Genomic DNA, 27717 nt, shown 5'->3' with positions numbered 1-27717 from the left:
AATCTCCAAAAATTAGAAATAATCAAACGTCCTTTAGTAGATAAAAACACTGTGCTATATCCATACAGTGGAATACTATTCAGCAATAAAATGTAACAAGTTATTGATACGCACAACTAACCTGGATGAGTCTCAAAGGATTCTGCTGAAAGAAGTTGATCTAAAAAGGTTACACACTATATAAGTCCATTTGTATGACATTCTTGAAAAGTCAACACTATAGTGATGGAGAACAGACCAGTGAATGCCAGGGATAAGGAGTGGAGAGCAAGGGAGGGGGTAAGAGGGTGACTATAGAGGGATGGCACAAAGGAGTTTTTAGGGGGTGATGGAACTAACTGTTCTGTATCCTGATTGTATTGATGGAACTACAGGAATCTATAGGGGTTAAAAATCACAGAACTGTGCACTTTAAAAATAATAAAAAATAATCAGCACTAAGCTTGTTCCTTTCATTTTCCCTACGTAAAGCATTTTAAGACTTGATAAGGTACATATTAACAGTTAAACCATCATGAAATTGGTGGTTTCTTTCCTCTCTATTCTCACATGCCTACAGATGAACACTCAACTGCACTCTTTAAATCCTGAGAACTACTGTCCTGGAACATCCATAGCATGATACCTTTAGGTGCAATGAAAAGTAATTTAATCACATCTTATGGACACTACCCCCATCCTGGACACTGTGAGGCTAACTCAGCAGGGGACTCCAGCTGAGTTCCAGTTACTGAATCTGAAGAAAGGGTTTAGTAAGTCAAATCACAAAAGTGGTAAAAATGTAATATTTTTTTCCATCATAACCCAATGGCATCTCTTTTCTTCGCTACTTAAAGAAAACCTAAATGTCCATCAACAAAGGAATGGATAAAGAATGGGTATGAAAAAAAAAAAGAATGGATATGGATGTGGTACATACAAACAATGGAATATTACTCAGCCACAAAAAGGAACGAAACTGGGTCATTTGTAGAGACGTGGATGGACCTAAAGAGTGTCATTTAGAGTGAAGTAAGTCACAAAAACAAATATCGTATATTAACGCATATATGTGGAATCCAGAAAAATGGTATAGATGACCTTAATTGCCAAGCAGACACAGAGACACAGACATAGAGAATAAATGTATGGATACCAAGGGGGAAAGGGGTGGGGTGGGAGGAATTGGGAGATAGGGATTGACACATAGACACTATTGATACTATGTATAAAATAGACAACTGATGGGAACATGCTGTATAGCACAGGGAAGTCTACTTAATGCACTGTTGCACTACTATTCCTTATGCGATCCTGACTGGGCAAAGACATCGCTTGAATCCTTTATTTCTAGAAAACGCTTAAAGACGTGTGATTCGGCCTGAGCTGGGACTTTATATCAGTAAGACAGATCATTAGTCTATTCCCAGTACAAAATGGAAGAACAGTTGAGTTCTTCAGCTCCTTCAGAGACAAGCTTTCACAGGCACAGCTTCATTAACTCATTAAGTTTGAAGTAAATTCCCATATTAGTCGTTATCTATATTCAAATATAAGAACAAAGACACATTCCAAAGCCAATTCTGAGGACTCCTTGGAATATCCATTAATTTGAATGACCTTTCTTCTCTCATTCACATGTACAAATAACATGGGGGGATTGTAGTCTGAAGAGCCAGCATGTCCCTTACACTTATTAATTAAGATACAGAGCTAGATTCATGAAGGGTCTATTATTTCATGGCCCCATTATATCCATTTATACTTATTCAATCTCTTTGGATTTAAAATATCAATATTCTCTCCTAATAAGAACACAAAAACTTTTTATGTGAAATGGAAGTGCTAATCCTTTCATTTTATATGTTATATGTCATTTTATATATTGACACATATAGCAATTTTCTTGGACATCAAAATTCATTAATTTAAAGGTCATATCTCAGTATAATCTATGGGTAATGTGATAAGATATGATGTTTAGAAAAATAATGAGAACTCAAGTTCTCTTCAGAACTTCACCTAACTATATAAAGAAGGAAAGACAGTTGGTATTTTTATGGAAATTTTTGTTCTTTTAAAGAAATCTCTTTTTTTTTTTTACACAATATGGACCTTACCTTCTCCTCAATATATGCAGTAGGCTATCTCTGTAATCGGATAAGTATGTCTGAAATAAGAAACTTTCCCCACCTTTTGGTAAATATATAAACTATTACTTAATTAACATAACTTTGACAATAATTATGTATTTTTCAACCAATACCTATGATAATAAGGGGCAGAGATACAGCCTGTAGGTAGGGAGGCAGTAAGTAAGTAAGTGTGCATAATCCAGATTTCATCTCCCACGGGAAAGGGATATTGCAGAGAACAAGTAGTGGTAGAAAGAAACAAAATCTAAGATAATCCTTGTTCTTTGCTATCTATTCTCTTCAATGCTTAAAAAGCATTCCTAAAGATAATCAAATATTCTTCAGATGATCACAAATGAGTTTTTTTCTTCCTTAAAAGACCTTTACTATTATCTCTCTTATATGGGCACCAGGATTCTCAATCAACTTTGAAATGCCTACAGTCTAGTTGAAAATGCCGAAGCAAATTTCCCTTCCCTTCCGTTCAGTAGCCGTGCTAAATGCTATAGCTATGTTTTAAAAACAAAGGTTTAGTTTTTCTTTTTCTTCTCTTCACTTTGTTCATTCAGTGTTACAGAAACAGAGATCCCTCACCAAACTACGTAAACAAACAAACAAATTAGAAGAGAAGTTGGGACCAAGTGTGAAATTTCTGGCTGTTTTCCTTTCCACCTTTTTCTTCTCTCTACACAAGGGAATGTCTGCTCTCTCTTAAATTACTGCCCAAAGCAACTGAGGTGAAGAGGCCACCATCTTAATACCAGGTCAAAACAACTTCATTTCACTATGCTTGGGTTAAAGAGTATAAATGGTAATATACTAGTACAACTGCATAAACCATGTCCCTTGATTTACATTAGTAAAAAAGGAAATTCTATTAATCATTTTGCAACAAAGTATAGTTTGATGAAAAATCACTAAGCTAATAATAGTTTTAAATGTTATATCACAGCATTTCCTGAAATAACTGGAACTTTGAAAAGACTTAAAAATTTCTATGTTTCTTCTAAACATAATTACCTTTTAAAAAAATGATAGGTCATCTCCAAATTACATTTAGTCCATTCCTTCTCTCCTATGCTTTTTCACATAAAATAGAGTAATGGAAGCTTTTTACACAATATATAAACATGCTAGGGTCCCATCTACACAAAGACAAAGGTGAGCTTTTAAATTCAAGATCAAATTATATTCTGGAATTTATTTTAGAAAAGAGGCTAAGCACATTATTCAAATTACAACGAAGTAGATGATAAATGAGGATATGCATTTTTTTTAAACTTGAGGAAACAAAATTGGACTAGGAAAAGGAAACACCTAAAAATAATTTCAGCAGAATTGTAAAATGTGTACAAACATCACAGAGTAAAAATAGTAAATGTTAAACATTTGTCATCTCCTAGCAAAGAGCGTTGAGAGTCTCTAAACTGAATAGAAAAAGAAACATTTTCAGAGCATATGACAATGCAGAGTGCAATTAAAACCATTTTTAAAGTCTGTTTCAAAACTAAATATGGAAAATATAATTGTTATATTTTAAAAAGCTATTTATTGTGAAGACTGTAGGACAGTTTTTAGTTATTAGGAAATTAATTGTATAGATTGTTAACATTCCCTAACTGAAAACAATGTTTGGCTCCCTATCTATATTGAGCTTGGCATTCCAGAATATAACTGTCTAGGGATTTATTTAGTTTTAGAAAAGGGTGTGGGAAAATGCAGTCAATCATACTTTACTGAAGTAAATGGCTTTAGGATAGACCTAACAGCACCATTGCCTGTGCCTAGTCAAACAAGCAAACAACTAAATGTTGATATTAAGAATATGAGATGCTGCCTTTTAGCTAAATTAAAACTCAATACAGTAAGTACCTTATTATAGCAGAGTGTGGTGTTTCCAAAAGAAATGACAATCCTGGCTTTTCATAACAAAAATACAATTAAATAAAAGAGGTGTTTTTTGGCCCTTCTAGCAAAGTGTCCCCCCTCTTTATCCATCCGAAAGAATGAATTTATTTATTTTTCTACATTCCAAGAAGACTTAAAACTTGAGAAAATAGGGATCAAAGGGGCAGTTTAAAGTCCCTTTAGCATACCGTCCTACAATATAAACAGAAAACAATGCTGTCTGATGTTAACAACCAAAAAAAGACAAACAAATCCTAAATCAATGATTTAAAAGGCCACTTTAAGGTGTGTGGTTTTGTCCCTATTTGAAGTTCTCTCTTCATCCATCTATTAAAATGGGTCTCAAAATCAGTTTTCTGACTTTTCTAAGATAATTCAATATGATAAATTCTGTTTCCTTAATGACCTCACTCTTTTCTTTGTATCTCTTCACTTGCTCATCCTTTAAAAGCTCTGGTTTCCTAGGGCTCATATTCTCCATCCTTCATGCCCTTTCCGTGATCAAACTCATCAGCAACCAACATTTCAACTATGAACTATAAATACTCCTCCCAAAACTATGTCTTCTTTCTTCTAAGCACCAAAGTTATCTACCCATCTGCCCACTGAACATCTCCACCCAGAGGTCCTAAAGGTACTTCAAGTTCAATGTACCAACAACATACTCGCTGTCTTTCTTCTAAAACCTGCTATCTTTTTTTGTTTTCTTTTAATTGCAGGGAACACTGACCCAGTCTCCTAAATTATACATATACAAATAAATACTACGTCTTGTAAATCTAACCTTCACACTTCAATAAAAATCAACGTCTAAGACCTGGATCTGAGTATGTCATTCCTTTGCTTTAAAAAAAAAAAACGAAAAACAAAAAACCATAAGATAAAGTCACTTTATTATGGTATACAAAGTCAGTTTACCCTTCCATCTCTAGATACTTCTCTCCTGCCTCACTCTCCAAAGACACACCTGTGCTCTACAGTATGCATTACTTGCACTTCCCAAGTATACCATTCACTCATTCAATAAACAAGCACCTTCTATGTGCCAGGCACTGTTCTGAGCATTGGGGATATTGCAGTGAACAAAACAGACAAAGTTTCTGCCCTCATGGGCGTACATCCTGGTGGAAGCAGACAGACAAAAACAAACAAATATATAATAGATGAGATGGTGGTAAGTGCCATGGACAAAAACATCTAGATAGAAAAGCAATTCAGAGCAACACAACAAACAGTGTGTTCTGTACACTTATGACATCCACATGTCTTTAAAAGTACGATCATACTTCTATATCCCTTAATTTAATTACATTTCAATTTAAATTATAATTTAAAAACACAACCCCATGAGTAATACTGAGACGTACAGTTGTTGAGAGGCATTAAAAACAAAACAAAACAAAACCAGCTTACTTCTGGAACAACCCATTATAATAATTTTATTTTTTGAGATTAAAGTTGATAGAGTCAAGAGTGTTTTTCTTTGATTCTAGTGTTTTAGTTGGCTCCTGGATGCACCCCAAAAAAAGTATTATTAGTGTTGGCATATTTCAAATTATGTCATGAGATTAGAATCTATAAAACTTAAAGTACTCATCTAGAATTAGTCTCATTGTTAGTTCATTGTCTCTATACCATGGTTTCAAATTTAGTGCCTACAACTTAAGACTCCACAGTAATATTAAAACATTAGAGACAGGAGCTTTTTGCTGGTGATTTAAAAACAGTTGTTCAATTGTCTGAATCATTTAAGTACATAATATGTCTCAACTGTTTACGTAGAGCTGAAACAACCGGAGAAATCTACATAAGAGCACTGTTTAAGATACAGGATATTACTAAAGGATTTGACTATGAGCCAAAGAAAATTTGCACAGACATTAATTGGCCTGTTTCATACTCGAAAAATAACAATGATTCGCCTTACCATCTAAATACTAATACATACTTTCAAAGACTTTAAAGGAACTCAGATTTTCCTCTGGGAATCTTCACTATTATTGTATTACATACGGCTCCAGTCTCTAGACATGAATGAATGAATGAATGCACGCATGCTGGTGTTTTAGTGCTTACATAAATATGTAAAGAAAACTAAAGGGGGGTTTTTCAGATGTGGAAGTTAAATCTGAAATGTTTTAAACTTCTAATAACTAAATAGATATTAACCTCAGTGGAAGCTGAGTCTTACCTTAATGACACCTCTAACAAGGAGAATTCTGTCAAAGTTTTCAAACAATGATACACTTCATCACATTCTGAGGGCATAACGTTTCACTTCTGTCCATAATCCCTGAATCCTTACAAACATGCACATTGTGGGAAGCTCCTTTCTGTACGTTACATGAAGATCAGCTTCTTCTCTCCTCAAATTGGTTGGCAGAGCGGGTAAACATCCCAGGCCCAGCTGAAATTCTGACTAAAGTGTGGGCCTATAGGAAATATTGGGTTGGGGAGGGAAAAGTGTAGATAAGCCAGTCTGCAATGTACTAATAATTCCTGTGTTGGAGAAAAAAAGCAGCTACCACTGTACTGTAAGGGCAAGAACTTATGTTCTGTTTCAAAACCAAAACCAAAAATGGCTAAGAGGCAAACTTCACTTCATTCTCAAGGCTGGGAGGAAAGAACACACATACCGCATCTGTGATGTCTATTTCATACACCCTTTGGAAAGTCCTGCGCTCAAAGAAAACAAGTTTGCCGCTGCCACATCCCCTTTGAACAGACGTACCGGTGACTATGAGTTTATCATCTGGACTGAAACAGCAGTCAGTCCTACAGACAAAAAGAGTTTATAAGTATAGGCTTATGATGCCACAACAGTGCAGTGATAATGAGTTAAAATATAAACAACCTCACTGTAATAAGAGACAACTCTTACATAGGGTTTATAGTAAGTCAGGCACTTATATTAATTCACTTAATACTCACAATAATCCTATGAAGTAGATACTATTATCCTCATTTTACTGATTAGGAACCTGAGGCAGGAAGAGGTTAAATAAACCTTGTCCAAGATCACAAAAGTAAGTGGTACAGCTGGGATTCGAACTTAGACAGCCTGACTCCAGAATCTGTGCTCTAATTTCTATACATTATAATATCTTTCAATGTAAATAACGTGTGGGAAAAACTCAATATAGACATTGACCCTGTCTATACACAAATAGACAAATAGACGTAAGTCTTAGACGTATTTGTCTTAGACGTAAGTCTATTACGTCTAAGTAGTGATTATTTTGACCAGTTTGGGAACTATTTTTATCAGCACCACCTCTCAAACAATTTGAGTTTTGTCAAGTCAAGCACCATGAAATGAGGAGCAGCTTGTACCGCTGGAACCTAATTGATGGCTGTGATTCAACAGCTCTTGTGATGAGAGGTCTGGCCACCTGACTGTGAATAATCTAAGACATGAGCCAAAGATGCTATCTAGTTAGCATTACCTGCAGCAGGCATAAGGCTCAAAAGATTCTTATCGGCTATAAATTCATGTTTGTTTATCCATCTGTTTGTTTTAACAGATAAATGCCATGGGCAATAGACTGTGTCAGAGTTAGTGCTCTGAGATTATACAGCTTCCTCCATTTGCTGCTTCCATTACCTTCACACTCTCCTTGTTGGTCATTATTTAATACAGGTGAGAAATTTTATTTCTACCAAAATAGACATTTTGGCTTAGGCACCAATTGTAGGACTTAGAGATCAAATCCCAACCTCAGCTGTTTGCAGAAAAATCTTTAAAGCTTCAGTTATCAACTCAGTAGAATGCAGATAACAGTGTTCAGCTACCCAGAGCAAGACAGTTTGAATAAGTGACAGTTACCGAATTACTGATTGAAATGATAAGAAAAAATTGAGAAAATGACATATAATATTCAGTAACTATGAAGAATTGCTTTAATGGTAGGAGGATTCAAATTTTAAAAGAAAACAAAAGACAGGCCTACTCTGTCATTTATACACTATTAAAAGAACAATTCAACTTTTAAAATGTTTTTACTACCCCAAGACCTATATATGCATATAATATATATATTCACACACACAAATACATGAACAGCCATGATTTCAACTTCAAAAATAGAATTTTATATTCTGAAGAATGTACGAAATGAAAGGAAAAATAAAAATTCATCTTTCAAAAAACCTATTTCAATCACTCTTCAAGTCCCTTTTCTAGAAAATGTAAGACACATACTATAAATTAACATGAAGATGAAAAAATTACTTTTCCATTCTCTTGTGCTTATCGAATATTAAAAATATGCTACTTACATTGGGAACATGGTGGGAAGACCCGAGGCTGAAAAAAGTGGCTTATTAAACTGTCGGATGTCCCATAATTTTAATGTGTCATCACCTGATAGAGGAATGAGAAAGGAAAAAAAGAGAAAGTAAATTTTGCAAAAAAGAACCAGCCCCAAGTTTAGAGTTTGCAAAACTTAGTGTATAACTATAAGAAAAGGAAGGGAGAGAGGGAGGCGGGGGAGGGAGGGAGAGAGAGAGAAAGGAAGGAGGCAGGAGGGAAGGAAGGAGGGAAGGGGATGCACATAACACATTTTACTTTTTAACTAGGGAGCTTGAGAGCCGTAGTTGTCAGAACAGTAGAAAGATACATGATAATGAACTAGCTTCCTAGAAATTACTTTCCAGATTGATGTAGCATCTGTAGGCTAGAAGGAACCCTGGAGAATCTTCTCTAAAGAGTGACTTTAGAGCAGATGGTAGTTTCCCTGTGGTATATCTGAGCATAACTTGACTTCTTAAGAAGATATTAATTTAGCAACCACCAGGACTGAAAATAGTTCAGTTCACAACAGATTCTTTTTCCCACCAGTGTGTGGGTGAAACTATCCATTAACATTAATGAGAGTGAGCCAATGTGATTCCTTTCCCTCCAGTGTAACTCTATCTGTGGCTATCATTCTTCATCTTGCTGGGGAGTATAGCTTTTCCAAGCCATTTAAAGCATAATTAATATTCTTTAAAGAATCACTTTTGAAGTATTTCTATAGGGCTACTAACTAATTCCTGTTCATAATGAAAGCCAAAACTCATATAAGTAATATCTTTGCTGTCCTTTTTCCCCAGTGTCCGCAGCTGAGACCTGCCTCAGCCCCCTGGGTCCAATAAGGAATCAGTACCAGATGCAAGTGGGGTGAGTGGAGAATTCAATAAAAATCTCCATTCTCTCCCCAGCAACCCTGACTCTGAAACCCAACTTTTGGCAGGTGCTCTAATCCACAACTGGCTGGATTGGAGACCTGCTTATACCGGAAGAACTTTGTAAGACTAACCTTTTTGCTTTTAGTCTTTAAAAGAGGGTTACACATCCCCACAATCCTCAAACAATAAGAAAACATTAATCTGTATTAAATAGTTTAGTTAACTTGGCAGGTTCTGGAGCTAGCAGGAGCACCTTAAAACACTCTGGGGACTCTGCTGAACAGAGAGACCTCCATCTGGTATACTCTATACACCCAGGAAGGAGAATGGTGGAATACAGTATACATGTTCTGTAGACGACATGTTACCCAACAGCTAGTATAGGATGGAAGGGGAAGGTAAAAATTATCACTAAAATGGCTTTGACTGAAATGGAGTTAATCCTATACTTCTAAGGCAGTAATAACCAACTGGGTGGGGCTGGGCTATTTCAGAATCCTCCAGGAAGAATTTTCAAAGTACACTCCTCTGTTATTCCCCTCTTCTTTCCCCACTCTACCTTGGAGATTGGGGTATACCACTCTAGAGGTGTGAGAGTGAATGTGAGAATTTCCTAGTGGAGGATTTGTGATTTTGAAAATCTTCCCAGGGGATTCAGATACATTCTTGGGGTAAGAATCACTGATGTAAGTACAGAGTATAGTACATAGCCTTAATTAAGAGTCATCTTAGGACTCAAAGAACAGGTTAGAATTGATGAACCAAAACATATATTTTATACATATCCATCTTTGCCACGTATATCGTAAATAGAAAATACATGTGCATGTGATTTGATTTTTAAAATTATGTGAGGGTAGTTTGGGTATTATATATCAATAGAAGGCTTCCTTGGAAGAAGGAGAATCTGGATAGAGCTCCCAAGGGTAAACGGGCATGGACCAGTTAAACTGAGGGGAGAGCTGTGCCAACTCTATGTTCCCCTCACTTCCGTACCCTCTACATCAGGCTGTAAATTCTTTCAGGAAAGGAACCCTGCTATGATGTCCACAGTTTATGCCAAGCACCTAGCATAATGCTTAGCTCAGATCAGTTGCTCAATATACAGTAAAGTGAGTGAATGAATGACTAAACTCAGTGTTGCTAGATTAATTTGGCCTGTGGAATAAAGACTAAATCCTTTATGTGATATTTAAGGCTATCTGTAACACAGCTCCAACCTACTTACCTTGATTCTTTTCTCTCCCCACAAATGGGCCTAGTGGAAGATCCTCAGTCACGCCCCATACTTCCCCCTAATGCTTTGTTCATAAGCTGCCCTCACTATTTTATTATTTCCTTCTATCAGCATACTACTTATTCACATGAGAAAGATTTAGCAAAAAGATAGAACCAATCTGTATTGAATCATATGAGTGTGGATAGGTAAACTTACAATACGACCACACAGAATTACATAGCTATTAAAAAAAATAACATCCAGGTATACAAATTTTTTTAACTGAACTGAATTAGTGTTTGAACTGAAAAAAATCAATGGTCAGCAAATAGAAGAGTTTGAAATACCAGACCCAGAACTATAAAATGATATAGAAAGAATATAGAATATCATCTACAAAAGTCCATAAGGTAGAGGCAATGGTCATCCTTGCAGGCTCCAAATGTTGATGGAATTTGGAGCTAAAATGAAAACTTAGGCAAAAAAGTACATATTTTCTAAATTTTACTTGATAATTTTAATAAAATAATGTTGCCAAGTTGGAAATGCATTTTAATGAAAAAAACTAGACTGGCAAAGGTACATTAACAAAAGCACAGCTAGCTTTACTAAGCACTAGGATATTAGTGTGACATTTGTTAGAGTTACATACGATCATTTTATATATAGAAACATTTTAAAAAGAAAGCTTCTAACCTACCTCCACGAGAGGCAAGGACATTACCATCATAGGAAAAAGTCACGCAAGAAGTATCTGTGCCCGGGTCATGAGCTTGTTTATAGTGGAATTTAGGATGAACCTGTTTGCAAAGACAAGCAAAGTGTTAACATCTCATCTGAATTCAGATGAGAACATTTTTGTGGCAAGAATATTTTACTTTATCATCCAAAAAATGATATATAGCTACATGAAAAATATTAATTTCACCTGATGACAGTTTTTTTATTTTGGAAAAAATTTCAAAGGGCTTTTAAAAACATCCATTTGCTTTAATAAGTGAAAAGAAGAGACAAGGTTAAGTTCTAGTAGGAGATATTTTTCAGACTGCCTTAGCCAGCTCTGAGCAACACAAGATTAGCACCACATTTAGCTCTTCTCATTATACTTATAAAGTTTTGGGGACCATTTCCTACAGTTATCTGAAAGAATAAATATAAATAAAAATTACAAATGAACATATTATTAACTCAAAAATATCACTGTATTCCTAGTGTATGCCAGACACTGTGCACATGGTTGTAAGTCTTGAACTATCTTTAGTGTGCCTGTAGGATAATGTTGTTGATGATGATGACGACAGCTAGCCGTTACACAATGCTTACCATACCCTAGGCACTATATTCTTTTACTAACTTGCCTATGGTGCTCACGTTCACTCTAGAAGATTATCTTCATTTTACAGATTAGGAAACTAAGCACAGAGACTTAAGTACCTTGTCCAAAATCACAGAGCTAGTAAGTGGTCGAGTTAGGAGTTTGAACCAAAAAGCCTACCCTTAAACACTACCCTATACCCCCTCTCTACGGATGTATGTTATTAGTCTTTTTACTTGCAATGTCACTTCTAAACAGTTAATGACTTATAAAAGTAACTCTACTACACTAATCTTGCCACCCAGGTATGATTCAGTAACCAGAACAGGCCAAAGTACTAGGGAGTCAATTATCCCAGATCCACCAGGCTGGATAATTACACAGTGAATGGCCAGGGACATTACTAGTGATGACAGCATGTAGGTCTCTCCTGACAGCCACAGGTATAGGAATACAAATGACCCATCTCCATCAATTTGCAGCAACCATAACAAAGAATGAATCACAAAACAGAGCTCACGTACATTAGCCTCCCGATAATATCCCCAACACTCCATCACTGAGCTTTCACCAAAAAGTTTCCAGTAATGAGGACACACTACCTCACAAAAGCAAGTCTTCAAAAAAAAAAAACTGTATATACTGAGTTAAAATTGTCTTCTCAAATACATCACTTAACTCGGACCTTCTGTTTTAATAAGGACCAGAGCTTCCTTGGCCTTCTGCGGAACTGTTACACTCATATTTCTTTTCACTATATTCCTAGGTTAGTTCTAATGATTCTTGTGTCCCATTGTCACAATTTAAATTTAAATAATTCTTCAGAAGGTTAAATGGTAATAAATAAATAATAAAATTGTCTTCTCTCTTCCTCCATGTGACAGTCTTAGAAATTTATATTAAAGACAGTAATCATGCTTCCTCTTTTCATGGATATAAATAATTCATTGATTCATCTTTTTTTTTTTTATATTGGGAATCAACTGTATGGCAGATACATGGGTTAGCAGGGAAACACAAATGTGCCGAGATAAACATGGCTTCTCTTCTCAGAGGTGATAGACGGTCCCCCTGAAAGGACACAGATAAGCAAACAAAGTGACAAGTGGTACAGTGGGGAAGTATAGAGTAATTTGAGAGCGCTAAAGAGAGGTTCTTAATCAGAGCATGAGAAGAGAGGGAAAAAAAGAGGGGCAAAAAGAAATCAGAGACGCAGTGGATAAAGTAAAAGTTAGCAGACGAAGGAGCAGGATGCAGGGTCTAGAAAGGCTATTCCAGTCAGAGGGTACTCACTGCATTGTGGTAGCAGAATTTTGAACCCCATGACCTCTGCGATCGCTGGTGTTATGCCCATGAATACGTTACTCTACTTAGCAAAAGGGACTTTGCAGGTATAATGAAGGTTATTAGTTAGCCGATAGGGAGATTATGTCCTGGATTACCCAGGTGGGACTGAAGAGTCACATGAGTCCTTAAAAGCAGAGTTTTCGGGACTTCCCTGGTGGCTCAGTGGTTAAGATCTGCCTGCCAATGCAGGGACATGGGTTCGAGCCCTGGTCCGAGAAGATCCCACATGCCGTGGAGCAGCTAAGCCCAGGCGCCACAACTACTGAGCCTGTGCTCTAGAGCCCGCGAGCCACAGCTACTGAGGCCGCATGCCACAGATACTGAGCCCACGCTCAGCAACTACTGAAGCCCGCGTGCTCTAGGGCCCCTGTGCTGCAACTACCGAGCCCAGGTGCCTAGAGCCTGTGCTCCGCAACAAGAGAAAGCACCTCAAGGAGAAGCCGGTGCACCGCAACGAAGAGTAGCCCCTGCTCGCTGCAACTAGAGAAAGCCCACGCACAGCAATGAAGACCCAATGCAGCCAAAAAAACGAAAAAGCAGAGCTTTCTCCTGGCTGAGGACAGAGAAGGAAACCATAAAGACGTGCCAGAAGAGGAAGAGAGATTTTAAGAATGAGAAGCGTTTGACATGCCACTATAGACTTAAAAGATGTATCAAAGAAACAGGGATCTGAACATGGGTTTTAACTGCATAGGTCCACTTATGCACAGATTTTTTTTCAATAAATACATAGTACACTACTACATGATCTGTGGTTGGTTGAATCCACAAATGTGGAATCATGGATATGGAGGGCAGACTGTAAAGTTATATGTGGATTTTCAACTGCTCGCAGGGTGGCGAGAGGAGTGTGTGTTGGTGCCCCTAACCCCACACCTCCCCACGTGTTCAAGGGTCAAGTGTACTTTGACTGTAGCCTGGTGAAACCCTAAAACCCTAAGAAGAGAATCCAACCATACTATGTCAGGCTTCTTACCTACAGAAATTGTGAAATGATAAACTGGTGGTTTTGTAAGCCACTAAATTTGCGGTAGTAATCTGTTACTAAGCGATAGAAAACCAACACACGCATATTGGAAGGCCTGAAGGGAAAGGCGCTGGTTGATTCAAAGAACTAAAAGAAGTTAATCACGTCTAAGAGGAAAAGGACAGGTGAGAGGTGACATAAGCAGGACCCACGCCCTGTAGGCCATGTTAAGGGCTTAAATTTTATCCTGAAGGTAAAAGGAGTTGCTAAAGGATTTTACACAGAGGAGTAGTAGTGTGACTAGGTTTGCTTATCTTTAAAAGATCATTCTTGGACACATGGAGAATAGATTGAACATATTTTTTTTATTCCTCAGAAAAGCAGAACTCCGCTACTAATCTCAATAAGGAAAATATGCCACTTAGTTATATTTCAACAACTTATCAACTCCTAAACTCTAAATAAAGCTTTTGAAAGATACTACAGCGGTAACAGTTTACCAGAAAGTCCTATACTTACATTTGGCCTCTCAGTGAAATTAATTTATTTGTTTTAAATGTTTTATTTATTTTTAATGCTAATAAATACATATATACATCTTAACAGAAGGAAGACCCATCACTTCATGAATTACCAGTAAGGTAATGCGGTATAGCAAAAAGAGCACTGGTCCAGGACTAGGAGATATGAAATCTGGACTTAGTTCAGTCAAAAACTAGCAGTATGACTCAGGACAAATTACTTAGCCTCTCCAGATCACAATTTTATCTTCTGTAAAGTAAACGGATTTGAACTAGATGACTAACTGATCGACTAACTGATCAAATGTACTTTTTATTATTAATAGAGCAAAATAGATCATGAATACCAATATTCTAAAATATAAATACACACACATATATATAGATATGTACATATCATATACCAGTCAGGTGGGATAAAGAACCTTAAAAGCTGCAGAATCCAAAGCAATCATATCACGTACACTTCCGCATGAGCCCAAGAGCAAGCGGGTAGTTCCATCTCGACTGAGATTTTATGTCAAGTGTGCTCTTCAATTATTAACTTCACTTTAACCAGTAACAAAAGTTTATTCCAATGAAATAAAATGGATAGCCAGAGGAGATCTTAAATTTGCATAAAACATCAATATTTGGACAGTCTGTGATGAAAAATACCCTCACATTTTGAAAACAAAGTCAACCTGACTGAAGAACACTTCTGGCATAATATGGGAAATCTAAAACTGCAACTTCTCCTTTAATTCCTTTTATAATCATCCTAGGCAAAGAACATTATTCTTTAGGGAAGTTGAGATTATTAACTCCTTTATATAGGCTTCCTATTCTTAGGAGTGCCTTATGTTAGACTTGGAGAACATCAAGTGTCAAATATTCAGAGTGATGGGGAATGCAAGCACAAAAACCTAGAGTTTTAAACGCCCTCTCTGAGCTCATACAGTACAAACTGTCCCTTCTCAGCAGATGGTCATAGAGCCTCCAGCAGTACAGAACTCATTACATCACAAGCAACAACAGTACGTTTGTCTGGGTGGCTCTAATTGGCAACACCTTTCTTAAACTGGGTCCAAGCCTCCCTCCTTCTAACATCTACTTATGAGTCCTGGTCCTGCCTTCTGTGGCTATGCTAATTCTAGTTTTTCCTCTCTAAGGAAGTATGCCAAATTCTCAAAGAAAAATATGATGCCTAGCCCAAAGTCTTAAATATACCACTTTCTGTAATTCTAAATAATCTAAATATTCTATGGTGATAACAGAGGTCAGTGAGTTTACATCCAGCAGCTAGCTAGATCCCAATATCTTTCCATTGCTCTAGTGTGTATCTATCAATGCAAGAGGAAAGACAGCCCTCAAAAGGATCAAAACATGTTTTGTAATCAATAAAACAGTGGAATAAACTATTTTAAAAAAGCGAGAATTTAAATAAATTTCTGGGCTGAAAATAGGAGAAAATTTAGTGGAAAGAATACTGGTTTTAGAGCCAAGCCAACTTGACCTAAAATTTCAGCTTATTACATTTAGTTTGACCCTGGCCAAGATGCTTAATCTTTCTGTTTCACAGTTTATTAATCTTTCAAGTAACATGCCCTACACATCTTCTCACTCTTACTCTTTTTCCCCAACTCCCAATGAAACTGAGCTGCATTTGACCTACTATCTCCCTGCCTTGTGTCAATGCCACACATTTATTTATTCAGTCTATAGTGGGCACCTCCTCTCAGAACGTTGCTGAAATGCAACTATGCTTCTGAAACACAAACTCCGAGAGCAAGATGAAGCAAATGCTAGGCTAACAAACTAGGTGTACTAACATTTAACTGTCCTCTCAAATCTACTCTTAGGTCCCCCTAAATAGATATAAATTTTCTTTTGCATTAAGAATCTATTTTCAAGCTTCGTTATAATCAAGCAATTCCAATCAATTCTATATTTTCAATCACATGTTAGGTTTACTTACCATACCAGGATTAAAAATATTCCAGGATTTTTTAAAATGCCAAGATTAAAAAACAGAATAGATATAGGTCCAGACTGAATATAATTTCCTCCTGTTCCTCTGATTTTGGAGATCTGTAGTAAGGATTATGAGAATAATGTACACAAAAATATAGGAACTGTCATAGAAAGGTACTTTGCAATTTCCTATGCCCATGAAGGCTTCATTTTAATAAAAGGAAATTAGACAATAAAACCTCTGTAAAAGATTCTGTGATAATCAAATTAATATACTGTATGAAAATATGGCATAATGATAAAAAGCACAAAGGGTGGAATCAGACTGGTGAGTTCAAATCCAGGCTTCACCACTTATCATCTTGGGCTAATTTCCCTATGCCATCTATTAAACGAGATTAATAATAGTACCCACTCCATAAACTGCTAGGAGAATTTAATGAGGTAATGCAAGTGTGTCACACTCCTTTGCAATACAACTTTGCTTTTCTTTTCATCAATATGTGGCATGTATTTCTTTACACCTTGGGTCTGGGTATGGACAGGTGACTTGTTTGGGATTATAGGACATGTAGCCAAGAAAATGTGTCTCTCAGACTTCCCACTGTGTAAAGCATAATGACTAGCACTCTCACTACCTGTGTGACAAGCCAGGCTTTCCACGGGCTCCTCTTCACCAACGACTGAGCACGGGGGAGAAAGGACTCCTAATTAGCCTGGCTGAAACATTCTGGGCATTGTGCTACAGTCTGAGGCTCTTTCTGTACAATCCTCTTTTTCTTTTCTTTTAATATGACGGTTTTATTGAGATATAATTCACACACCACGGAATCTGTCCACTTTACGTATGCAGTTCTATGTTTTTCAGTATTTTCAGAGAACTGAGCAATCATTACCTCAGTCAATTTTAGAACACTAGGATCACCCCCAAAAGAAACCCCATACACATTAGCAATCACTCCCTCTTTTCCCTAATCTGTCAGCCCTAAGCAACTACTAACCTAGTTTCTGTCTCTCTATATTTGCCTATGTGAAGATTTCAAATAAATGAAACCATACAATATGCTATCTTTTGTAATTGGCTCCTTTCACTTGGCATAATGTTTCTGAGGTTCATCTATGTTGTAGTATGCTTCAATACTTCATTTCTTTTTATTGTCAAGTAATGCTCCATTGTATGGATGTACCACATTTTATTACCCGTTTATCAGCTGATGGACATGTAACACTCCTTTCTTTCCTTTCTCTTTCTTAGGGGTATGGCCTACATCATGCTCTCTTCTCCAGCCTTCTCAGGCTCCCTCACCCCCATTCCCTTGACAGGCCTTTCCCCAAGAATTCTCTTATATGTTTAACCCTATCTTGGTGTCTGTTTCTCAGAGGAACCAGACTATCACAAGTGGCACCTGGTGTGATCCAACAGCACAGGTGTTAAGATCAAAATCTAGGACTGCCTCCTTCATGGGTAAAGAAGACACTGTCCTGAGTGGACTGTGGAGCACAGATACACTTGAGCACTTGGTTGCGGTCCAATTGCTACAGATTTCACTGGAGGTGAGCTGGGAAAACTTCCTAGTACAGGGGACTGTCCTTGCGGGAAAAACACTTTAGGCATTTAAAAATATATGGGGGGAAGGGCTTCCCTGGTGGCGCAGTGGTTGAGAGTCCGCCTGCCGATGCAGGGGACGCAGGTTCATGCCCTGGTCCGGGAGGATCCCACATGCCGCGGAGCAGCTGGGCCCGTGAGCCATGGCCGCTGAGCCTGCGCGTCCGGAGCCTGTGCTCCGCAACGGGAGAGGCCACAACAGTGAGAGGCCCGCGTACCGCAAAAAAAAAAAAAAGAAAAAAAAAATATATGGGAGGAAGATACCTACAAAGACAATAGTGTTGGCTGGTTAGCGCTAAGTCATTATCCCTGCAGAGGGACAATGCGAAACTGAGCACCATTAACAGTTAAAGACTAAATGGAAGAGCCAGAGGGCCCTTTAGTAGCTTTCAAAGAAGCCCTCATCTCCTGCAGTGGAAGACCAGACACAGCTGAGCAACAAGCAAAAGCGATCTGGTAGTTTGATTTATGGAGCTCCAGAGATACCTAAATGCTCAGCCAAGGCATGTCTATTATTCTAAGGCAGGGCTCTAGCTGGGAAAACCTGAGACTCTGAAACACAAGGACAGGATATCTGGATGGATGTCTATAAGATGCTAGATCTGCAGATGGCCCTGAACCCTCACAGCCTACGGTGGTGGCCCACCCTTGCCTAGTAAGAGCTAGCAATTCCTTTGGGTTGGAAGATGCTACAACGGCTCCTCCCCCACAAGGCAGCAGTAACTTCTCTTAGGACATGCCCCTACCTCCTCTTCTGGCTTCTACGTCAATACCTAGTGCCGAATCCCAGGATTATTCAGCAGGAGAAGTGGCTGTAAAGAGATTACACACCAAAAGAGACGCAGCTGCTGGCAGGAGCCATGAAGTACCTTGAGTTTGGATTTTGAGGATCCTTAATCAAGGGGGCTTTCATCAGCAGGATTCATTGATTTGGGGCACATTTTTGTACAAGGTCCCCAGGGGATGGGGCAAACCTGCTGCAAGGATGCTATAGAGGCCTGGAAAAGTGATGGCCAATGTTGAGTAAAATAAAAACACCCCAATTGTCCTGGCAGACAACAGAGAAGAGAATAAGAAGGCTGGGGGAAGTGGGCATCCTGGGATGGATATATTGTGTCAAGTCAGAAAATACAGAATATTATTTTTCATGGGAGAGCCCAGAAGAAGTACCATTCACCAAGGCCACCAGGAATATACAGGTGAGAGGGAGCCAGCATCACCAAGGAGTTCAGTTCAGCATCACCAAGAAGTACCATTCACCAAGGTCTCCTCTGCAGCCCAGGGCTAACCTCACTGAGCTGGGCCATTAATATCCATGGGGATAATGAGGCCCAAAGTAATAAAAGCTAAGTTGCAGTGCTTTATTGCTAGAAGCCAAGAGGCTGCAACATAATGACTGACAAGATCAGAGAGGCAGCCAAGGGGGCTTGATGTGCAGAAAAATGTGGAGATGGTTAACAGAACATGGCATTCCTAGGGGCAGAAGAGATGGGCAGACAGCAAAGGTACTGCTTAGTATCTACAACCAAAAAGATAAATGGAGGAGCAGGAAGCTGAGGGTGGTGACCCCAATAAAAAGTCATGATCCCTGGCTCTGTTCCCATACCTGACTCTATTTTCAGATCAGGAACTGATTGACTATAGAGGTAGCCAGGTTCCTAAGAGGAAGGACAGTGCTACTCAGTGGGGCAAGAATTCTTCTCCTAGTCCTTCCACAAAGGGATTGTTGACTACAGACTTAATCAAGTAGTAGTCCTGATTATAGCTGCTATGCTAACTGAGACAGCAGCATAGCTAGAGCAGATTAATAAAGCCTTGGGTTGACTTAGGCTCAAGGAGTTCCCACTGGCCTGGCCAAAGTTTTCTTAGAACTGTGCTGAAGTCTGAGATTCTTCCTAGCCAACCCTCCTTCATTCCTTCCCTCTTTCCTTCATAGGAGTCAGACCTGCATCACCATCTGATACTCTCTAGCCTCCTCTGGCTCCCCACACACTTTTCCCTTTCAGGAGTTTTAGCAATAAATCTTCTACACATCTTAGCATCTGCTTCTCAGAGAACTCTAACAGAGGACACGAGCAAATAAGACACAAGCAGAGACCTGGAAAGGCATATACATTGGGACTTGCTCTCTTGCTGCTTTTGGAACCTAGCCACCTTGTGAAAAAGCACAAGATGCTCTCCGGATGACCAGAAACATGTGTCCAGTCATCCCCATAGCACCAGCTGACATCTGGCCAACAGCCTGACATGTGGGTGAGGCCATTCTAGACCATCCGGCCTTGACTGAGCTGTTAGTTAACTGCAGATGCAATAGAGAACCCAGAAGAAATCAGCCAAGCCAGTTCAGACCAGAAATACTGCCCCACTGACCCAGAGAATCTTGAGAAATAATTAATGTTTGTTGTTTTAAGCTACTAAGTTCTAAGGTAGTTTGTTATGCAGCAAAAGTTAACTAATGCAACACATGAAGGATGTGAATAGTGCTTGGCAGATAGTAAACATTATATAAGAGTTTGTCATTATTGTAAGTCAGACGATACCACAGAAGCATTGATAACGTTTTAAGAAGGTTAATTCTCGCTCCCCTACCTTAGCATTCTACCAAATAATATCCACCATAAACCTGTCCTGCAACCCTATAATTAAAATTAATTCAACTTTATCAGGTCTTGTACTTTATGTAATTACGCTCCTCTCTTGCCTTTTTGCATCTGCCTGTGAGACCAAAAGTTCTCTCTAGCAATGTTTCTTAATCCTCGCTGGGTTTGCTTCAGATAACCACTGTCTCTAGGTAGCTGTAGTCTGTTTTCAACTAGTTGCAGCCATTTCTTTTATATACTCTTTGACACTCAGACAATGATTCCAGAAGACAGTATTAGAGAAGTGAATGCTTGGAAACAGCTCATTCTTGAAGGACACAGAAGGGAGGGTTGTGTGTTTAAACTGCTTTTCTTTATGTTACGAAATGAGAGCTCTTTCCCCACATTTCTGATCCTTTCTTTCAAGTAGGTCAGCTTCAGATTATTTCTTTCCCAGGCACATCATCTGAACTCTAAGAACCCCAATGAGTCTTAGAGTACAGTATAATATGTTATGTATCACATAATCATGGTGCTTAAAAGATGAACATAATAAATATAGCAAATGAAACTCTGAACTTCTGAGCATGTTTCAAGAAACAACATATTTCATAGCAAGTTGACAGTTTCCAAGTTTCTAACTTTTTTAAAAAAGATAATTATGTTCCAGCCAAGATGTTTTCTCCTTCCCTCATTCCTTTCTTCTCTCTCCCTCCCTCCCTTCATTTTTTAAAAATAATTTAAAGACAAAAGACAATGACATCTGACAAAGGTTTCTGAAAAGTCCATTCATCATCCCCCATAAAATAAAAGTGTGATAATAAAATTTTTAGGATCCACATTTACAATGTCAACCACATTTACTGAGGACTCATTATACCCACAACACAGATACATAAATGAAGAGATGATGTGGAATTTTCTTGAAATGATTCACAAGTTGGGAAAGGAGAAGAAACACTTAAGACCTCTTATTCTTTCATAAAACATTTACTGCATCAAGTATAAGCCAGGTTTAAAGGGCATCAAATGACTAAGAACTGGCCTCTGCCATAATGGGGAAGCTCACGGGAAAGGTGGGGTGGGGTGGGGTGGGGGGCTCGGGGACAGGGAGGGAGGGAGGGAGGGGGGAGGTGGGAATGAGCATTTATGACCAGAGATGAACTCTTCAGCAGGATTCTCCACTCTTGGTCCAGGTTCACTGTTGCAACCACTATGATTTCAGAAAACTCCTATGACTTAGCATTTATTTTTCAACTGTATTTGGCAAAGATATAGCCCAGCCTTCATTCATAACTCGACAATGTTGCAATTACATGCTTGTTTGGTCATCTCAAACCAGGTGACTGCAGTGTGTGACTACCTAGGGCTCTGTGTGATGACCAGCTGGAAGCTGCAGCTGCAGGAGAAAGCTCAGCCACTGAGATGTGTGAGTCACAGGCAGAATATGATGCCACTGCTCTGGAATCTTCTGGCTCCCCGTGTGCTTGCAACTTGAAATTCAAGGTGTTTACTTTAGTCTATAAAACAAACCCCTTATGGCTAAGGCACAAGTTACCTTCACATTAATCTCCCTTCTTATAAACCCGAGCTGAGATCAGCTGGTATCCCAGTTAGGCACTCGAGATTTATGCTTCAGAAATCTGGACGCAAAAAAACGTTAAAGCCCTACAGAAAACCCAAGCTTTCAGAATTTCAAGAAGGCACGAAATGAAACTTTGGACTTTGAGACTCCATTTCTAACCTTTGAGACATCGTACAGAATCATTTAAAGACGGGGATTAATATTATTATCTTATTAGAGCATTTAAATATCTGGTATATTTTACTGTTGTGATTTTAGGCAAAGTATAATTTTACTGGGGGAAAAAAATGAGGCAATACAGAATCTCATATGATATTTTGTAGGTCTCTAAATGAGGATATCACCGAAATCACCAAGAGGAATGATTTAAGAAGAAAGTGCTTCTAAAGAGACAGCCCCAAAGCAGGATTTCCCAGAGGATGCTTTGTGTAACATCATCAGATCCAGGGGTGGGGTGGAGGGGTGCAGGTCGTTCTATAGCCAAGCAAGCCTGGGAAACTAGAGTTTATTTGTATACCATGGCCTTGTCTTGAAGATTCACAATGCACATTAGTATATTAAAAGCCAGAGTCTTTTAAGTAGTAGTCCTAGAATAAATCAACTTCTCTAACATTTCCAAAGCTTATTTGACTGTGGAACTAGGTTTTTTTTTCCTTCTTCTTTTCAGAAAGTACTTACTAACACTAATAGAATTAACATTCTCTGGACCTTAATTGGAGAAATATATATCTAGAGCAAGGATCAGTAAATTTTTTCTGGAAAAGTCCAGAGAGTAAATATTTTAGGCTTTGAGGACTATAAAGTCTCTGTTGCAACTCTTCACTTCTGCTGTTATAGTATGAAAGCAGCCATAGACAATAAACAAATGGATTAGGCTGTGTTCCAACAAAACTTTATTTACAAAAAGAGGTGGCAGGCTGGATTTGGCCCATAGTTTGCTGACCTCTGATCTAGAGAGGACAAAAATCTTAGGGAAAGGCACTCTATTTGTAAAATCATTTGCATAAACTGAAGGCTTCCTTGTGATTCATAATACTTTTAACTTGTAATGCTAACGGTGGTGGCAATAGTAACAACAGGTACATTTATTGAACATGCTGATACTTAGCGCAGTAAAACAGAGCATTTTCTAATTTCATTCTTAAAACAAGCCTAGTGTCGTGTATGTCATTATTATCTCATTTTACAACCAAGAAAACTAGGCTTAGTGAGGTAACTTACCCAAAGAGATATGACTAATAAACTGTCAGAGCAAAACCTCAAACCCTGATTCTAACTCCAGAAACTGTACTCTTTACTAAAACACCTCTTATTTATTTATTCATTTATATTTACATTTACAGCCATGTTTTAAACCAGGCTTCTTTTGCATGTGTGTAGATTATTATAGTAATGGCTCTAAATGAATTGCATCTCCTTATACTCCTAGGAAGGGCAGTGCAAGGAGAGAGAAGGATAACATAAAGTAACTTTTTTCTCCTTCAGACTACATAATACATTTTTTTACACTATTACGGATTTCTGGAAAAGAAAAATTCTATTACAAATTCCATCTAAGGGAGCCTTTTATCCATGCAGGGGCAGAGAAAATCACAAATCAGTCATTTTTTTCACCTCCTCTAGTCCTGATCAATGGGATCTGGGACATGATAATGTTAGCTAACATTTACCGGGCATTTACTCTGGGCTAGATACTGTCCTTAAGTGCACGGTATGTATGAACCCCTTGAATCCTCCAACAGCCTTATGAGGTAAGCACTATTATATCCCCATTTTCCAGGGAGGGCATGGTGGGGCAGAAAGGTAGATCATGCGGTCAGTAACTGGCAGAGCCAGGATTTGAACCCAAGCAGCCTGGCTCCAGGGTCTGCACTTTTAACCACCATTATACTCATACTCACTCACGGCTCTTCTGACTTCAGGCCCCCTCCACTCTGGCCCTCATTTGCAACTAAGGTGGACCTGCCATCTGTGTAGCACCCTTGTTCTTTCCTTTACTAAACCAGTCCTCTCCCCGACCACCAGGGCAATTTGAAGGCGAAAGGTGGGAAAGTGCAGCAAGGGAGTGAAGTACGGGCTAGTGGGTGAGCACTACACCAGTTTCTGGAAACAGATAAAACCACTGTCCATGACCAAACCCGGTTCCAGGTCACTAGCTCAACTCAGTCTATAAGCATACGCTGATTAGCCTTTACTCAAGAAGATCACACCAAGAGTCCCTGAAGTAATTTAAAACTTGGTAAATAACACAAGATACAACTAGCAATGAGGAAATCCTACTAACTGCTGTGGATCTCCTTAGCTGCCCTTTGTATGATGTTACCTTTTCTCCTCCATCTTTACTCTTAAGCTTGGGGTAACAGGAGTTAGGATCTTAGACTGTCTATAACACGTAAAAAACACAAATGTGAACACAAGTGCAGCTTTCAATTCAGCTCTTTAATTGAGGAGGAACTTGAAAGCCACTATGCCAACACCGGAAGCACAGGGCCGTGGAATGACCTGCCTAGACAGGAGGGAAAGCCCAGCGGTCCCCCCTTTGAAGTCCAGCTGCCTGAGATTCACTGGCAGCCAACCTTCAAAGAGAGCCGATGCTTCCTTCCCTCAGCCTGGCTGCCAAGCTTCCCGGGCAGCTGGGTAGATTTAGCCACTCTCTGCCCAGCTGTCTGTGAACTCTGGCAGCCAGTTCAAGAGAGGGCTAGAGAGGCGGTGCAGGAGGGAGGGGGAGGAGGAGGGAGTGGTGCGGGCAGAGGGTGGCGGCCCAGTGGCGCCAGGGCAGAGAGGATGCTGGGTTTCCTTGGAGCCAACCTTACCAGTGTCAGTCGAAAGACTAAGCTTCCAAGGGGAGAACAACCCAACGCCACGACAAAGCAACTTTTGAGTGAGCAGAGAAATTTCAAATACTTTCCTTCAAAAGCTGAGCGAATCTCACATGTACCCTCCTATACACAGCCCAGTTGTTGCAGAAAGCAGTCCAATCTCTACATAGGGACGCAGGGGACAAAGCTAAGGTCAAGAATCAAAAAGGCACAGTCCTTTACTAATTTTGATTTTCCAGCAGTGTGAGTTTATGCTTCTTGGGGACTTTTGGGGTTGTTTGCTGGGTTTGTTGTGGCAACCCTTCTGTTCCCCTGGCAGCCAATAGCTGAAACCACTTATCTGTTTCTGCGCCTGTGCAGCAGATGCTTGGAGAAGACTGGCTCACTTGACATAAACATCACCAGCGTGTTGTTATGTTTATCCTCTGGAACCATATGCTTGAAACAGAGAATAGTGTGTGTTATCAGCTGCAGGTACAAAAGGAATGTAGAACAGTTCTACTGGTGACAAGAAACTTTCGAAAGAAGTCCAACGAAGAACAAGATCTTAAGTTCGGTAAAGCAGGAGGCTATGAAAGTGACTAACATATAGAAAAATGGAAACAAAAGAATTGAAGGGTCATGAACAGAGGAGTAAATCATCAGATCTACATGGAGATGGAGGAGAGGAAGACTGGAAGCCAGAGGAAAAATAATGATCAATTTCATGAAATCTTTCCTCTAGCTTCGTACAATTTGGTTAGGAAAGAAATGCATGGATGAGCTTGTACTGTGCACCATGACAATGTGAGGGAAAGATCTAGTAAGTATTCACATAGACTACTGTATTAAGTCACTAGCTACAAACATCCTCCTCCCTGCTCTCTAGATCTCTTTGAAACTGTGTGACACAGCAGCCAGCATTAAGTACGGTGATATCAAAGACATACAATCTGAAACTTATTATCTAACTTTAAAAGTGTAACACTAAGCCTATAGAAGAAGCCCCAATTAATATTTGCTGAAATTAGTCCAACTGTTTATTCACTCTTTTTTTTTTTTTTTTTTTTGCGGTACACGGGCCTCTCACTGTTGTGGTCTCTCCTGTTGAGGAGCACAGGCTCTGGAAACGCAGGCTCAGCAGCCATGGCTCACGGGCCCAGCCACTCCACGGCACGTGGGATCTTCCCGGACCGGGGCACAAACCCGTGTCCCCTGCATCGGCAGGCGGACTCGCAACCACTGCGCCACCAGGGAGGCCCCTATTCACTCTTTCTACAAATATCTGTGGCATCCTTGCCATGTGCAAGGCACTATGCTAAGTGTTGCAAGTGAGCAACAGATTAGTAAAATGGCTCCTTTCTCTCCAGGAGATCTGTCTAGAAAGGGAGACAAACATAAAGACAAATATTCGCATTGCGTTATACAATAAATAATGGCAGTATCCACAAACTATATAGTAAACCCACAAAATAAAGGTTAACTCTACTATGATAGCATAATGGTGACAGGTTGGAAGTGGAGGAAAGAGAAATCAGGTAAAGCCTGGGGATGCTTGACTGTTCTCTTAGAAGGTTAAGGAGGAGGTCACTAGGAATACAAAAAAAAATTTTTTACTCCCCTAGAGGGCTCAGAATATAAAAGGCTCAGAAGTGTGAAACAGCACATCGCTTTTGGAACTACAGGTGGTACTACGAAGGGATCAGTAGAACATAAGACTGGAGAGCAGGAGGTCAAATCATTAGTGGCTTCATATGTGTTATGGAGTTTTTATCTGTACCTATGGGCAATGTTGAGCCTCTGAAGGGTTTTAAGGAGAGAGGGGTAATATGATCATACCTGTATTTTGAAAGATTGCCCTGCAGCAGTGGGAAATATAAACTGGAAAAGGGAAGACTGAGGGCAGGGAGAAGAGTTAAGAAACACCTGCAGTGGTCCAGGTGAGAACAGGTGGGGCTTGCAGCTGAGTGATGGAGGAGTATGTCTGAGAACAATTTAAGTTGTATTCAGTGACTTTGATATGGGCAGTTGCAGTGAATCTGTGAAGTGGACACAGCAAATATCGGGTACTCTGGGTAGAAAACTGACAATGAAAGAAGGAAGAGTTGGAGAAGGCTTTTGTTAAATCACATAAATAAGAAGCAGAAGCTTGAGCATATTTTCTAGGAGCCAGTAGGGATGAAAAGGATAAAAACACAGGAAAGGGAGTAACAGATAGAATTAAGTCTCAGAGGAAGCAGGAAGAATGTGATCAAGTGCACAGGTGGAAGGATTAGTGAGGAACGAGAAGAGAAAGACCTCTTCCTTGGAGACTTCAAGGAAGGAGGCTGAGAGACCAAGGAGGTCTGAACACAGAGACACATTTATACATATAAGGGTGAAAAGTCTGACAGAAGTCCAACCTAGTGTCCTTACTTTTCCATGTTAAGGAGGGGAGTTGACTGACTAGGGAGCAGGGGGTTAAAAAATGGGCCAGAGAAGAGCTGGGAAAGTTTGAAAATACCCGATGAGATGAAATGACAGAGATGACAGGAAAAAGGAAGAGATTACCAAAGGCAAGGAGGGCCAAGAAGAAAATGTATATCATAAATCTGGAATGGTAGCACCCTGAAAAACTGTGGGTTTTATCAGGTTGG

The 27717-nt window shown here is 39.2% G+C and overlaps 1 protein-coding gene across 2 annotated transcripts in view; it reads right to left on the bottom strand.

The window, feature by feature from the left end:
- Nucleotides 1-27717, bottom strand: part of WDR70 (WD repeat domain 70) — a 311717-nt gene that overhangs the window by 41470 nt on the left and 242530 nt on the right. For both annotated transcript variants that reach the window (XM_060146975.1, XM_060146976.1), the window contains 3 exons: nucleotides 11111-11210; nucleotides 8301-8385; nucleotides 6659-6797 (listed from right to left, as the gene is read on the bottom strand). In XM_060146975.1, the coding sequence (XP_060002958.1) occupies nucleotides 6659-6797; nucleotides 8301-8385; nucleotides 11111-11210 (324 nt within the window). The remainder of the gene's footprint in view (nucleotides 1-6658; nucleotides 6798-8300; nucleotides 8386-11110; nucleotides 11211-27717) is intronic.

Source organism: Lagenorhynchus albirostris, chromosome 3, assembly GCF_949774975.1.
Source record: "Lagenorhynchus albirostris chromosome 3, mLagAlb1.1, whole genome shotgun sequence".
Classification (NCBI taxonomy): domain Eukaryota; kingdom Metazoa; phylum Chordata; class Mammalia; order Artiodactyla; family Delphinidae; genus Lagenorhynchus; species Lagenorhynchus albirostris.
Note: the sequence above shows the minus strand (reverse complement) of the source record. Positions and strands in the feature narration are given on the sequence as shown.